Raw genomic sequence first — 14,390 nt, 5'->3', positions numbered from 1 at the left:
AAGTGACCAACTGCCCAAATGCAGAAACACCAACAACATACTTCCCATAATAGACAAGCTTTCATTTAACTGCTGTGCATTTACCAAAAACAAAACAAAACCACATGGGTTCAGTGCATGCGTAGACCCCTGTCCTATATAAACCAGACCACAGAAGATCTCGCTCTGACTCTGACACTGAGTGTGTCACAGTGCATGAAGAGCCTCATGTTGATTCCACTCAGAGTTAAAATAGACCATCTGAGGCCTTGAGCGAGTCACTGCAACTGCAGATTATCATTATATCTCACTGAAAGAACATGTTTCTCCAGTTGTAGGAGTAATGAACTTTAAATGCATATCGTGGGAATGATTAGAAAAGGTGGTGAGGCAAATCAATCTTTCAGGAACATTCAAATTTCATTCAGTCCTTGAGAAATCTTCTGTTAAAAAACTGTTTTTTAGTATCAGCAATTTGATTACAAAATGAAATAATCTCATATGAAGTTACTGCATTTCAGCAGCAAAATTACTGTGTTTTTAGTCTTAACATTACTTCAAAGTCATAGACCTCCATGTTAAGGTTAAAAAGTTGTGGGAATAATGTATTCAAAACATGGATTAAAATCATTTAATGGCTGGCCTGGAGTAAATATTCATGACTATTTACTGTAAATTAAACTACAAACTGTTAAGTCAGCTTCCGATAATACCATGTGGGCTTGTGCATCAACTGCTAGATGTCAGTTCTTTTTTTTTTTGGGGGGGGGGGGTATTTTTTCCATTGACGCATGGTTATTTGAACCCTCTACACGTCTTGTTTTTTTTTTTTTTTACACTGCCTTTGTACACCACAACTTTCAAAACAACATATTAACCATTTTATTATGATGAAAAAGCAGTTCTCTTTTTTCTCTCTCTGTCTTTCCCGTAATGCATTAGCTTGATAGCAGCTCTTATGTCACTCAGATGATACTCTAATGCTCTTCACAGACGATCACAGGGCTTCATTACTTCCTGCTGACTGGACTTCTCGTCTCTTAACATGATATGAAGTTCCCCGTTTTTGATTTGAGTTCTCTAAAATCTTTTCATGACTCTGACAGTTTGAATAAAAACCACAGCGTACTCTTCAAGAGTTGTTAAATCAAAGAAATGGCTTCCTTTGTTAAAATGAATGAGAAAGCATGTTTAGGCCTATATCAAATTCTAGTGAGTCAAACATACAAACTCTGCAACTTCAGCTCTGAGAAATTCATGCACTCCCTCCCTCTATTTCAGTTTCTACATCTCTCCATCTCCCACTCACGAACCACATCCTGACCACACCGTCATGAGAAACAGAATCAGCACGTGACTATACAAATGATATATAATTCAAATGAAAACCCACATTTTAAATGTTACATACAATATTTTAAGGTAATTTTTAAAAATAATATTTTATGCAATATTTTGTCATATTTACCTAACCCATACTTTAACTCAGACATGTAAGTAGACAATGTTGGATTAACATACTTTGTTGATCCTGGAATAACATTCCTATCCAAAAATAAGTCCTAACCCTATCCCAATATCTTGCCCTATACCCCAATAACTTATCCCTACAATCATAAAACTCAGATGAACACCGATGTAGAAGCAGCAAACCCTGATTGTAAGCCTAAACTTGTCATAAACTGCATTTAAACTTGTCCCTCAAATCTGATTGATTGATTGATTGATTGATTGATTGATTGATTGATTGATTGGAATGTTGATCCAGCAACATGCTATAGTTGGTGAAATCACGTTCACCAAATTGGCACACACCCAAAAGAAGACAAACAAAAGACATTATGAGCAGTCACAGGTGAAGCAAATATTGTTCATCAGCTCCTAATAAGGCCACATATTAAGATCTGGGTAGATTAGATAGTAAGCAGACAATCAGATCCTGTAATCAACGTTTTGGATGCAGGAGAAAATGGCAGAAATAAAGATCTGAGCAACTTTGACAATCCCTCTGATCATCTTGTGGGATGTCCTGGACCAGCAAGTTTGATCCACGGTGGCTCCACCTCTCAACCTACAGGACTTTGAGGATCTACTGTTAACGTCATGGTGCCAGAAACCACAGGACACCTTCAGGGCTCTTGTAGAGTCCAGGCCTCGGCGGGTCGGCGCTGTTCTGGCAGCACGTGGAGGAATAACAGCATAGGTGGGCGTATGTTTTGGCTCATCTGTGTATATATCAAGTCAAGTCACCTTTATTTATATAGCGTGTTTTACAATACAGATTGTTTCAAAGCAGCTTTACAGTGATAACAGGAAAATAATGCAACAAAGTTTGTTTCTATAGGAAAATAGCATTATAGTTCAGCTTAAGTAAGTTCAGTGATGGTTCATTTTTGTTGTAAAAAGTTATTCATTTTGTTCATTTGTATTTATAGCCGCTCTTGGGAAAACTGTGATGTCATCGTGCAGCTCAGTTCAGTTCTCATACAATGGTGTCAATAATACTGTTGAATATTAAATGTCCCCAACTGAGCGAGCCAACAGCCAAAGGACAGTGGCAAGGAACCAAAACTCCATCATGTGACAGAATGGAGAAAAAAATCCTTGTGAGAAACCATTCGCAGAGCCAGTTCTCCTCTGGCCAATGAACAAACAATGATTATGAATGAGGCAGCATTACAGCTCAGAAGTCAGACTGGATCAGAACATTCAGAATATTTATATATCAGACTTGTTCCTACACCCCATGATGCTTTGTGTGAATTATGGGTGTAACTTCTGTTAAACTGTAAACAATCATGAAATATTCACTCTTTTATCATATTGTTTCAGTTACGCCATAGGCTCATTAGCCAAAAGATGGATAGAAATTCAGTTTGGTGAGAAGTTACAAATCCAGTCTCATTTATCTGCTTCCTATCCTTCCACAAGGGCGAGGCTTGTGTATTATTTCTGTCAAATGAATATTCTATGAGAGATTAAATAACATCATCTCATTGTGCCTGCATTGAATCACCCTTGTCGTGTTTCTTCCCACAGGACTAACCATCAGGTCGGAAAAGTGATATGTGCACACCTGGAGTTTATATACTAGCTGGAATCCATCCACACACATCAAACATCACCATCTGGTCTACACTCATGATGATATATAATCAACTAACGGGAATGGGGAGGGGGGCTTTATTTCCAAAACATTGCACTAACTGAATCTACAATAAAGAACAAAGTCCAAAGGACAGAGCAGCTGTCGCACAACTCAATGAAGCCTTTGATAGGAGGTTTTAGCTCAAAAAAAAAAAAAAAAAAAAAAAAACAGGTGTGAATTGTGGGAAGCACCTAACTCTATTCGGCATTATTTCATTAAACCTCTACAGGCGCAAAATGATCACATCCAATACTCAGGTCATCTTACAATGATTATTGTTCATCTTGATGATCTTCTCTGTTGATAGTTCACAGCTGTCACTGTTCTGTCCACACTCAGTAAGGATATCTATAAAGAAGAAACATTCACCATTACAAACAGATAACCTTCTGTGCTGAAGAAAGTAGGCCTACAGACCTTCATCTGTTCATGAATGTGAAGTATTTAAAGTAAAATCAACAAAAGTGTTTGCTGACCTGTGGCAGATCTCTCATCTGAAGACAGTAGATGATCTGTGTGTATTCTGACATGCTTTGCTGTTCTGTGATTGTCAGGTCTGCAAACACACACACACAAAAAAGCGGAAATTACCGTTGAGTAATAAAAACGGCATCAAACACATTACCATTGAGTAATAAAAACGCCATCATCTCCGCGTCGCTTTTACAACATTTCAAATCCCTCAGTTCTCGTCATCTCCTAAAAGCCAAGCATTGATTCTGGGTTTATTACGAGCTCTGTCAACTTCTCTTTTTGCCAACAGACTCTCATGTTCGTGTTCGTTTAAAACGGGTGATTCCCCAGAGGTTTGGGATTTAGCAGCTCAATGTCAACCTTTCTCGCTCATTGTGACAACTAACCTCTTCCACTCCCACACCATACACACGTCAAAGTGTCCAGAGAAACTTTTCTCGATTTACAGATTTGATGAGACGAGTGACGTATATGCAATTTCATGTGAAAACCATCCTGACAGGTCTATAATATAAACACTTCACCTACCAGAGTAATACAAAACACGTAAAAAAAAGAAAAAAAAAGAAAAGTTAAATAGTGCAGCTTTAACATCAGTATGTTCTGTGGTTTCCTGCCATCTAGTGGAGCATGACGATATAACAATAGACAATAGAGTTCACATGACAGTGATGAACTGACGAGATATTGAGTTTTCCCACCAAAAATACAAGAATGTGCATTTATATAATCAAACCATTTTATAAATTTTATGAAATGTTTTATATTATTTAATATTATTTATTTAATCATTTTAATATATAAACAAAACGTGTAATATGATATTAATACTATTAATGTTAATACGAACTTTGTCAGTTGTTGGTAATACTTGCCTTTTTGTTGCGCTCGACTGAATTTCCTGGAGCAACATATGAGTATAACAGCAGACGTGAACACCAACAGACACACACTGATTATTATCAGAATAAAATATGAACGATGGCTCTTTTCTGTAATGATCATAGAGAGAAAAACTTTCAGTCTTTCCATTGTGAATTCAGACACAAAAATTCTATAAATAGAAAATATCAGTCCTACAAACAGATTAGAAATGTCGTCGCTGACATACCTTCACATGTGTGACAGAGATCAGTGATATCCAGATGTGTGGTCTGGTTTCTGATGGGATTGTTGATCACACAGCTGTAAGTGTTTTTATCCTGATATTCCACCTCCAGAGGTAGAGAGAGACTGATGCTGAGATCAGACACACTGATGCTGGACAATACACTGATTCCTTTGTACCAGGAGAGAGTCACATCACTCACATTCAACACTGAACACACCAGTGAACATCTGGACACTGATGATCTTGATGAGGATGAGGATGAACAGTTTGAAGAGTTACTGGAAATGACAAGAATGGGTAGAGGAGCTGGAAAACATGAAAGAACATGAAGTCAAGTCACCTTCATTTATATTGCGCTTTTAACAATATAGATTGTTTGCTAGATTAGTTGCTTTACACTGTAAGAAATGATTCTGTGGTCATGTAGATTTGAATTAATGTTTTTGGTTAAAATGTATTCAATATAATTGTGTTTTTGATTTTGAGGCAAATATTTAATTAAATTTCAAATAAAAATGTTTGGAATAAAATCTACCCATTGTAGTTGAATAAAACTTAAGCATTATATTTATCTAATCCCAAATTGAGAGAATATTGAGTGAATTCAAATCAATGCAATCAGGCAAATTTTAATTGAAAAGCACTTCCTGTCAAATTGCGCCTTTTTTTAAAAAAAATGCAGCAGGCTACTTAGCCACAACCACAAGACATTTGAAGAGAGTAGGCTACAGACAGTGAATGTTCGTCTTCTTCCACATTGCTCATCTTGCTAAATTTAACTGGTTGACTAAGGTAAGAAAACTTCTTTTGTTATCACTGGGCTAGTAAGAAGAATGCATGTAACGTTAGTGGTATATTACAATATAAAATGAGTTATCATAGAAAGAGAGACTCAGCAGCAACACAAAGTTGGTTTCTGTTGGAAGGCTATATATTAATGTAGCAGTGTGATTTTGTTGCGCTATAATATGAACACAGCATTATACATTTTGGAAGAATTCTTATGTATCGAAGTCAAACTTTTATTTTGAAGGATGTGAGTTAGCTTTTCCACTATCATGGTTCCTCCTAGGTCCTTTGCGTGTTAATATCGTATCCTCAGTATGTTTTTATGAAATTGCGTAAATAAGTAAGTTGTGTTTAATTTTAAGGTTCCATAAAGAGACATATTTGGGGTTATCGCTGGAAGAGCATCTTATATTTCAGACGGCACTTGACGCACTTCCGTTGGCTTTACTTCCCGTGTGTGGAGCTCGTCTTCCCGAGGCAGGTAACGTAACTTCTCTCTGTTGTTTCACTGTTTTGTTTGTTTCAACTTGCAAATGTGAAGGTAACTTAGCTAAATCCACGTTAAGTCAGTCTATTAACAGTGTTACGTTTTAGAGCCGCAATTTTATTTATTTTTATGCATAAATCTGTTCATTTTAGTGTGGTAATGTCCGTCCATAGAGGCTAGCACTTAACGTTAAGTTAACGTAGTTAGCTAACGTAACTTTAGCAGGAGGGGAGGACGCTTAACATGGCACAAACTCTCATTTTACAGCTAAACCGTACACTAAAAGTTTCTGAAAACATTTTAGTAACAGAATACTGTTTCATATCTGATTTGCAAAAAGTACATTTTGATGCTAATTTTATTTGTTATTTGGTGATTTGATTTCATTGTGTAGTATTAGTACGTTTTGAAATTTTGTTTTAGGCTATTTTCATTTTGGGCCTAAGGTCATTTGGCACATTGTTGGGTGTGGAACAGTGGCGGCTGCTGGTCTTTCAAAGAGGGGAAGCTCATTTTCGGCCTACATCATAAAAATTGTCCATTTATTTATACGTAAATTCTGCCCAACGTTCCTTTTCAAGAAAATGCTCTGTGACCCTATATCGTTCCAACTAGGCGTCTTTTCCAGTGACTTGACCAGTGTGTCCTCTCAATGGCCAGCAGAGTTAAATATAATTGTATAAATGTAATAATATAATAAAGGAATAAATAACAATATAATAAAGTATAATAATAATACTAATAATAATATATAGGCTATTTTTAATTATTTTAATAATTATTGTTTTAATTATTACAAGTAATATTATAAAAATATAATAGGATAAGTAATAATATAATAAAGGTATAAATGTATAATTGTGTGAAATGTATTATGAAAAATGGCTAGCAATTTCGACAAGCAAATACCAAGAAAGAGGTAGCAGCAGTTTATCTTTTGACTATCACTTGAAAAATCCGCGATGGGACTGAGCTCGAATAGCTTCAGCGGCAGCGACTTTTTATTGTATGAAATCGCTGTCAATCAAAAGGAGATGCAGCCCCTCCAATCATCACGCGGAAGCCCGGAGTCCGGGCCAGCCCACTCCTCATTCACCCCCAGAGACGCTGAGCGTCCGTGGGCGGGACATAATCGCAGCATTTATCCAATGTCCGTCTAGTTTCGAAGCGCTGAAAAAAACTGTTCAGAGCAGCCCCATTGAAGTCAATGGACGCTGGGCTTCAACAGGGAAATGCACTGTATGTGTCGCTACGGGAATGTATGAGAAGGAAATCGAGTCAGCCGACCTGCTGTATGTAACTGATTCTGAACGAACTCGTCTTTGAGATGAAAGTTTTCTAACGCATTTTTAGTCAATAAAATGTTAATACAATAGTACAATTTGACCATTAATTTTTTTGACATTATAGGGGAAGCCGAGCTTCCCTTGCAGTCTTAAAGAAATCCCCACTGGTGTGGAAGGTTACTAATGTGATTGCTTTATCTGTAAATTAATGATAATTTTTTCAGAATTTCTTTGATCTGAATATTTTTTTGGTAATGCATCGTGTAGGTCTTAAATTGACATCTTTATGGTCTTAAAATGTCTTAAAAAGGTCTTAAATTTGACTTATTGTAACCTGCATGAACCCTGTACAAAAACATCAAAATAGAGAATAAAACAAAACAAAGAATAATTTGACACCAAGGCCTGTGAGAAAATAAAATCTAATAAAATAGATTTATAAGCTATGAAAACAATAATGAATTTTCTAGTAATGTGATATGCTTGCAATATATTTCTAACAGTTTTATACTAAGACAATAACAATTTCTTGTTGCAGGACACTGAGAACTTGGAGGAACTTGAACAGGTCATAATGGCCATTACTGGGACCCCAAAGCCTGGACCTTCTACAAGCAACAGCCCAAAGAACATTGGGATCGTCATAGAGGGCATGGAAGTCATCACAGGACTTGGAGATATTGCAAGGGCTTGCTCTGTCCTCCTTAGCTTGACCTACGCGCTGAATGTCGATTATCACAGACAGCTGAAGTACAAAAAACTTTTCTTGAAACTGGATGATTCAAAGCTTTCAAACAAAGTCCAGTCCCTCAAGAGCAAACTTCAGGCTTGAAATGAGACTGTATTGCAGTGCAGACTTTTGTGCTACACAATGTCCATCTTCTACAGAGCTTGAAAATTGCACATTTGAAAGTGCTACGTTTGTAAGTTGGCACTAATTTGTCCCACGAATCTCGTGACATTTCAATTGTTGTACTAATGAACTTTTATGCACTTTTATAATTTATGTTTTGGCACATGCCATTATGGAGTATTTTTCTTAAAAATCTTTATTGGTCTTTTTTGTTTAAATAGTTGAAGTCAGCATTCTGTCCTTTTCAAATGTCTGGTTTGAAATGCAAGATCCAACTTCTGGCTTGAAATGAGACTGTTGCAGTGTACAATGATGTGCTACAGTGTGTTGAAAGCACAAAAGTTAATTGTTAATAAAATTCTTATTTGAGTATTTGAGTTCTGTACTTTCTGGGCCATATTATTCAGAAGAAATGAGGATTTAGATTTAATTCATTGCATTGATTGAATTTGAATCAATGTGCAGATTAATGTAGATGATAATTACTCAATTATGATATGTAGAATTAAATTAATTTTTATTAGTACTATTTACACATTAGGGAGTTTATCTTTTTCAAATCAACTCAATATTTTTGTTTAGGTTTTAATTAATTTATATAATTAATCTATTCAAATCTACTCATATTAAATGGATAACTATTAAGAGTCTCATTTAATTAATAATTACTCAATTCCAAACCTTGTGAAATTTAATTAATAATATTGCTTGTAATCTGTTGCCTCATTTTTATTGAGTAGATATGGTGTATCTTTTCTTACAGTGTACTGTGATAATATGATATTAAAGTAACAGAGATTGTTTGGCTTTACAGCAGCTAAAGTTAGTTTTGATTGATTCACTTCCATTGTAAAGATCATTAGTTATTAACTTAGGGCCGCTAACACGACAGTTTTTCCCGAAAACAGAAATTGTTTAATGTGTTCTGGCCGTTCACTTCACGACAGCAGTGTCGGGTGGCTCGAGAACACAAACTGTGAAATAGGTTCCAAGGTGCAAGTTTTGAAAGATTTTGAAAAACGTTATGAAGGCTTTATATCAGAATTATTATCAAAAATCAATAACAAAAATAACATGATGCAGATGTTTTCTTGCAAGGCTAATCAAAAAGAAACCAAAAATGTGAATTAAAGGCTGCAATTTTGGGCATTTGAATGATCATTTATCATATCAGAAATTATAGCATTTGTGATATGATTCATATTGTTTACTCACCATAGACAGAAACATTGAATCTCTTCTGTGTTTTTCTACTGCTAATGACGGTCAGTTCATAAAGTCCAGTGTGTTCAGTTCTGATGTTTCTGATGGTCAGAGATCCAGTTTGATTGTCTATCTGGAGTTTGTCTCTGAATCTTCCATCATTACTGACAAATATATAGTTCATTTGGTCTCTTTTAAAGATTTCAGCTATTCGAGTGTTTTGAGGTCCAAACGTCCACAGTATCTGATCATCTCTCTGTACTTGAACATCAGTGTTTAGAGAGACAGAATCTCCCTCAGTCACTGATATTGACTTCACTCCATCAGTTTCACCAAACACACCTGAAACAGAAAAAAGTATCTAAAGAGTGCAGTTTGAATTAAAATAGTTTAACTCAAATTAAACAAATCAAACACAAAATAGAATATAGTTTAACTCAATTAATACATGAAATTAAATTAAATCCACTTACAATTTGTGACACACACATATAGGCAGAAGACGGCGGTGTTTGACATCATATTCAAAATGTCTCTGAAAGCAACACACTCCTCATAGTGCTGTGGTGTGATGAACAACAGAAGTTCAGGAAATATCCAACTACACACTCCACTTTCTAAAACTCTCAAAGGAAATTGTAAAATCTTTCTAAATCCTGAACAAAGTAGAACACACTGAACAACTGCAAACGTCTAATAAGACACACAAAGGTTTGTCGAGTAAAAGGTTAAACTGACCTAAAAACAGAGCAAAGGTTTTACCGCAGCTGTGAGCGTCAGAGCATGAAACCTGAAGTGAAGAAAACAGACAAGACAACAGATACTTTTCTGATTTTAAAGGTTTAAAATAATTAATAATATAATGTGTATTTTAATACAGAAGCGATCTCAAGGATCTTCAGTGTGTTTCTGCTTCTCTTGTATACTAAAAAAAAACTTCCTGTGAAATCAACAGATCTTTAACCCACTGTAGAGTTAACATAAACAACAGGATCACACAACTGAAAATAATGTCTGATTCTGGGATTCATAAAAAAATTAAAATACAATGCCCTTGAATAGTCTTACATGCGCTATATGAAGGACACTGTGTTACCCATCTCATCTCATCCAAGTGTGTCCAACTTCAGTTTAGTGGAGACAAACACAATCAGTACAGAGTAAAAGTTTAGAAATGTTTATTTCACAGCAAATACGCAAAACACAGCATCTGATTACAAAACTGTTATAAAGTACATAATGTACACTGAAAACTTCAGTAAAAAAAAAAAAAAACCTTTAGCATGACATTACATCAGCCCACTATTTAACATCACTTAATAGCATGGAAGCATTCAGTAGAGAATGTCTCTTTGCAAAATCTGACACAGTGTGTGTCATATACACTGACATGACAATAATAAATATAATCTCATATTACTATTATAAGATATTTTCTTGTCATTAATGGAGAAATAAGCTTTTGCTCCTCAGGTTGTGCAGTTACAGTTATGTACAGTACCAGCAGAGACTAACTTGACCTTGATCCATGATAACCAGCAAATCCAGTGTTTGAGATTCTTGTAAGTCTCACTCACAGTCAGCAGAGGGAGCCATTGGCTAATACACATATTCAACAGACTACTAAATGCATGTTGCTCTCATTACACATACTTCATAAGCGAAATCTTCATGGTTGCATCTATTTTTCTGAGTTTACTTCTATCTCTTTGTCCCTTTTTGTCCTGACTCTTGGAATAGGATAGTATTCTGACCTTTGAATAGTCAGATGAGTCAGAAGACGAACACAAATTCTTCACAGTGATCAGGATGGCAGCATATCCGTTTTGAGCTGAGTGGAATCACCGGACAAGTTGGACAGTGCTATTTGTGGATAATGGAATAACAGTTTTATTAAATTATTATTATTATTATTATTATGGTTACACAAGGCCCTTCACACTGTTTCAGTCATCTAGAAATACTTTTACACCTCCACAAAACAAGTAAATAATTAAACCAATTTGATGCATAAACATCTGATATGAAGCAGACACTAGCTGAAACATAATGCAATAATCAATAGGCAATCAAACATGATATATATGATAATGGAAGTTAAAAATTATAAGCAGACTAAATTATATAAAAAGAGGGTATTAAATGGATAATAAAATATTAATTGCTTTGCATTTTTTATAATCTCTTTTAGTAAAATGCAAAAAATCTTTAAATCATATTTTAATCAACATAAACAGTAACATCAAATATCTTGTATGAAGTTCCTCTGCTTCTGATGATCTGTAGTCCGGTGTGTTCAGATCTGATGTTTCTGATGGTCAGAGATCCAGTGTGACTATCCCTCTGGAGTCTGTTTTTGAATTTCACATTACTGTTATGAATATTAATGATTTGAGAGATGATCAGTGACTGGTGTCAGATCTGAAGACGGTAGATGATCTCTGTGTATTCTGACATGCTTTCCTGATCTACAAACACACACACATGGAGATTGTCAGTGTTTTTAACATTAATATATGATATTCCATCAGGTGACATTTCACACTGATATATTTTCTATTCTATAATAAGCATACTTTTCAGTTTAGAACTATTAAAAGGGTGGGATAATGCCCTTTTCACAAGATGTAAAATAAGTCTCTGATGTCCCCAGAGTGTGTATGTGAAGTTTTAGCTCGAAATACCCCACAGATATTTTTATATAGCATGTTAAAATTGTCACTTTTTGAGGGTGAGCAAAAACGCACAGTTTGTGTGTCTGTTCCTTTAAATGCAAATGAGCTGCTGCTCCCAGCACAGGGGGCGGAGCTTCAAGAGCTTGCAATCACACAGACATGCTCTGAACATTTCAAAAACGTTTAGCATTTTATGTTCAAACCGGAGTCAGACAATGATGGAGAGACTCAAGAAGAAGTGACAACATGTAGAAGCAACAGGACATTTCTGAATGGTTAGTTGATGAATTTATGTAGCTTATGTGTAGATATCTTCTAGTCATTGATTAGCATATTCTGTCATGCTAATCTTTAAATCGCGTTCAGGGGGCGGGGTTTATGCAAATTCTAGGGTTGGTGATGTCACTAACCCGGGAGGAATGTCGTGTAGTCTCTACCAGCCGTTTGTTGTAGTCCTTAAAAAGCAATTTCTTTAAAAGCGAATATCTCCCTTTGCTTTGAACTTTGAGTGTTGTAACTTTGCAGATGTTGTTTATGCTCAAACAGCAACATTACACACATTAAAGTTAGAAAAGTGAAATCATAATCAACCACCCCTTTAAAAATGTTCAACATTCAATTTAGGCTCTTAATTGTAAAACTAATTTGCATAAAAAGAGTGTTTTTTTTTCTTGTAAGTTAGTAATATAGTGATACTTGCCCTCTGTTTTTGAGCTGGTGTCGTTTCTGTAATAAAGAAAGAGAAAATGGTCAATCTTTTCAGTTGGACTTTGTATAGGCACAGTAAGAACTGCACATTTATAAAGAAAATATGTTGAAAATGTTGCTGCTGTCATACCTTCACATGTGTGACAGAGTCGACTGATGTCCAGATGTGTGGTCTGGTTTCTGATGGGATTGTTGATCACACAGCTGTAAGTGTTTTTATCCTGATATTCCACCTCCAGAGGTAGAGAGAGACTGATGCTGAGATCAGACACACTGATGCTGGACAATACACTGATTCCTTTGTACCAGGAGAGAGTCACATCACTCACATTCAACACTGAACACACCAGTGAACATCTGGACACTGATGATGAACATTGTAAAGAGTTACTGGCAATGACAGGAATGGGAAGAGGAGCTGTAAAATACGAATTAAGAGATTGTTTTACTATAAATAAAATATATTTTTTTATTTATTATAGATTAAGTATCTAAAGATTTTCAATAATTGCAGATACTTCATCAATAATAAATTTAAATATATATATATATATATATAAAAAAAATATGCTCAGATGTGCCACAAAATGTTCAACAAGATACTAAAAAAAGATAATCGGATGCAGTTATTTTCAGAGTTATATTGTTTTGTAAAGTTTGTTGAATTTTTCTTTGAGAAAAATCCAATAACACAAGGAGTCGAGTTTCCTGATGCATTTCATATTCTCACTTTCTAAAACAGTATAATTAAAATAAATGTTATACATAATTTATTTTGTAGTTCCCTATATAACCAATAAATACAAATGATCATCAGCCATATTTTACTATCTCTGCCGAACATTAAACACATACTTCAGAGAAAAAGTTCAATATTATTCACTTTACTCACCATAGACAGTAACACTGAATCTCTTCAATGAGGTTATTCCACTAATGATGACGGTCAGTTCATAAAGTCCAGTGTGTTCAGTTCTGATGTTTCTGATGGTCAGAGATCCAGTTTGATTGTCTATCTGGAGTTTGTCTCTGAATCTTCCATCATTACTGACAGATATATAGTTCATTTGGTCTCTTCTAATGATTTCAGCTATTCGAGTGTTTTGAGGTTCAAACGTCCACAATATATGATCATCTCTCTGTACTTGAACATCAGTGTTTAGAGAGACAGAATCTCCCTCAGTCACTGATATTGACTCAACTCCAAACACACCTAAACAAGATATATATATAAAAAAATATTATCTGACAGAGACTTTATATACTGTAATCTCATTTCCTGTTTAATCATGTACTTCTAAAAGGTAAAACATGCATTTTTGTCTCTTGTGACAATGCATTAGTGTTTAAAAATGCTCTACATTTGGTGATTAAGATTAAGTGTTAAGATGTTTCTCACCGCTCAGAACAAACAGGATCAGAACACACAGATGAGAAGACATCGTGACAGAAACAAACGTCTAGCCGAGAGTCTCTTCAGACACAGAAGAGCAACTTCCTGATTAAAAAGTTCAGCTTTTTCTTAAGTATAGATTGCTAAATCAAAAGCAAGCTGGTTTTAGTTGTCTCTAAAACACAAACACATGGATATTTTCATTGTTTTTGACATCAGATGCTGCTTTCTGACATTTCACACTGATATCATATATTTTAGATATATAATGATGAGCATATTTT

The 14,390-nt window shown here is 35.2% G+C and overlaps 1 protein-coding gene across 1 annotated transcript; it reads right to left on the bottom strand.

Moving 5' to 3' along the window:
* Positions 1–1,808: 1,808 nt before the first annotated feature.
* On the bottom strand, positions 1,809–14,155 carry LOC308702148 (CD48 antigen-like; the record flags this gene model as incomplete). Its single annotated transcript, XM_081384815.1, has 6 exons — positions 1,809–2,152; positions 3,395–3,683; positions 4,477–4,593; positions 12,844–13,131; positions 13,606–13,926; positions 14,113–14,155. The coding sequence occupies 5 exons, from the start codon at positions 14,153–14,155 to the stop codon at positions 3,583–3,585; spliced, it is 870 nt and encodes a 289-aa protein (XP_081240941.1). The 3' UTR covers positions 1,809–2,152; positions 3,395–3,582.
* Between the last annotated feature and the right edge of the window lie 235 nt (positions 14,156–14,390).

Source organism: Scardinius erythrophthalmus (genome assembly GCF_964197995.2).
Source record: "Scardinius erythrophthalmus genome assembly, chromosome: 14".
In the NCBI taxonomy this organism is placed as follows: Eukaryota; Metazoa; Chordata; class Actinopteri; order Cypriniformes; family Leuciscidae; genus Scardinius; species Scardinius erythrophthalmus.
Note: the sequence above shows the minus strand (reverse complement) of the source record. Positions and strands in the feature narration are given on the sequence as shown.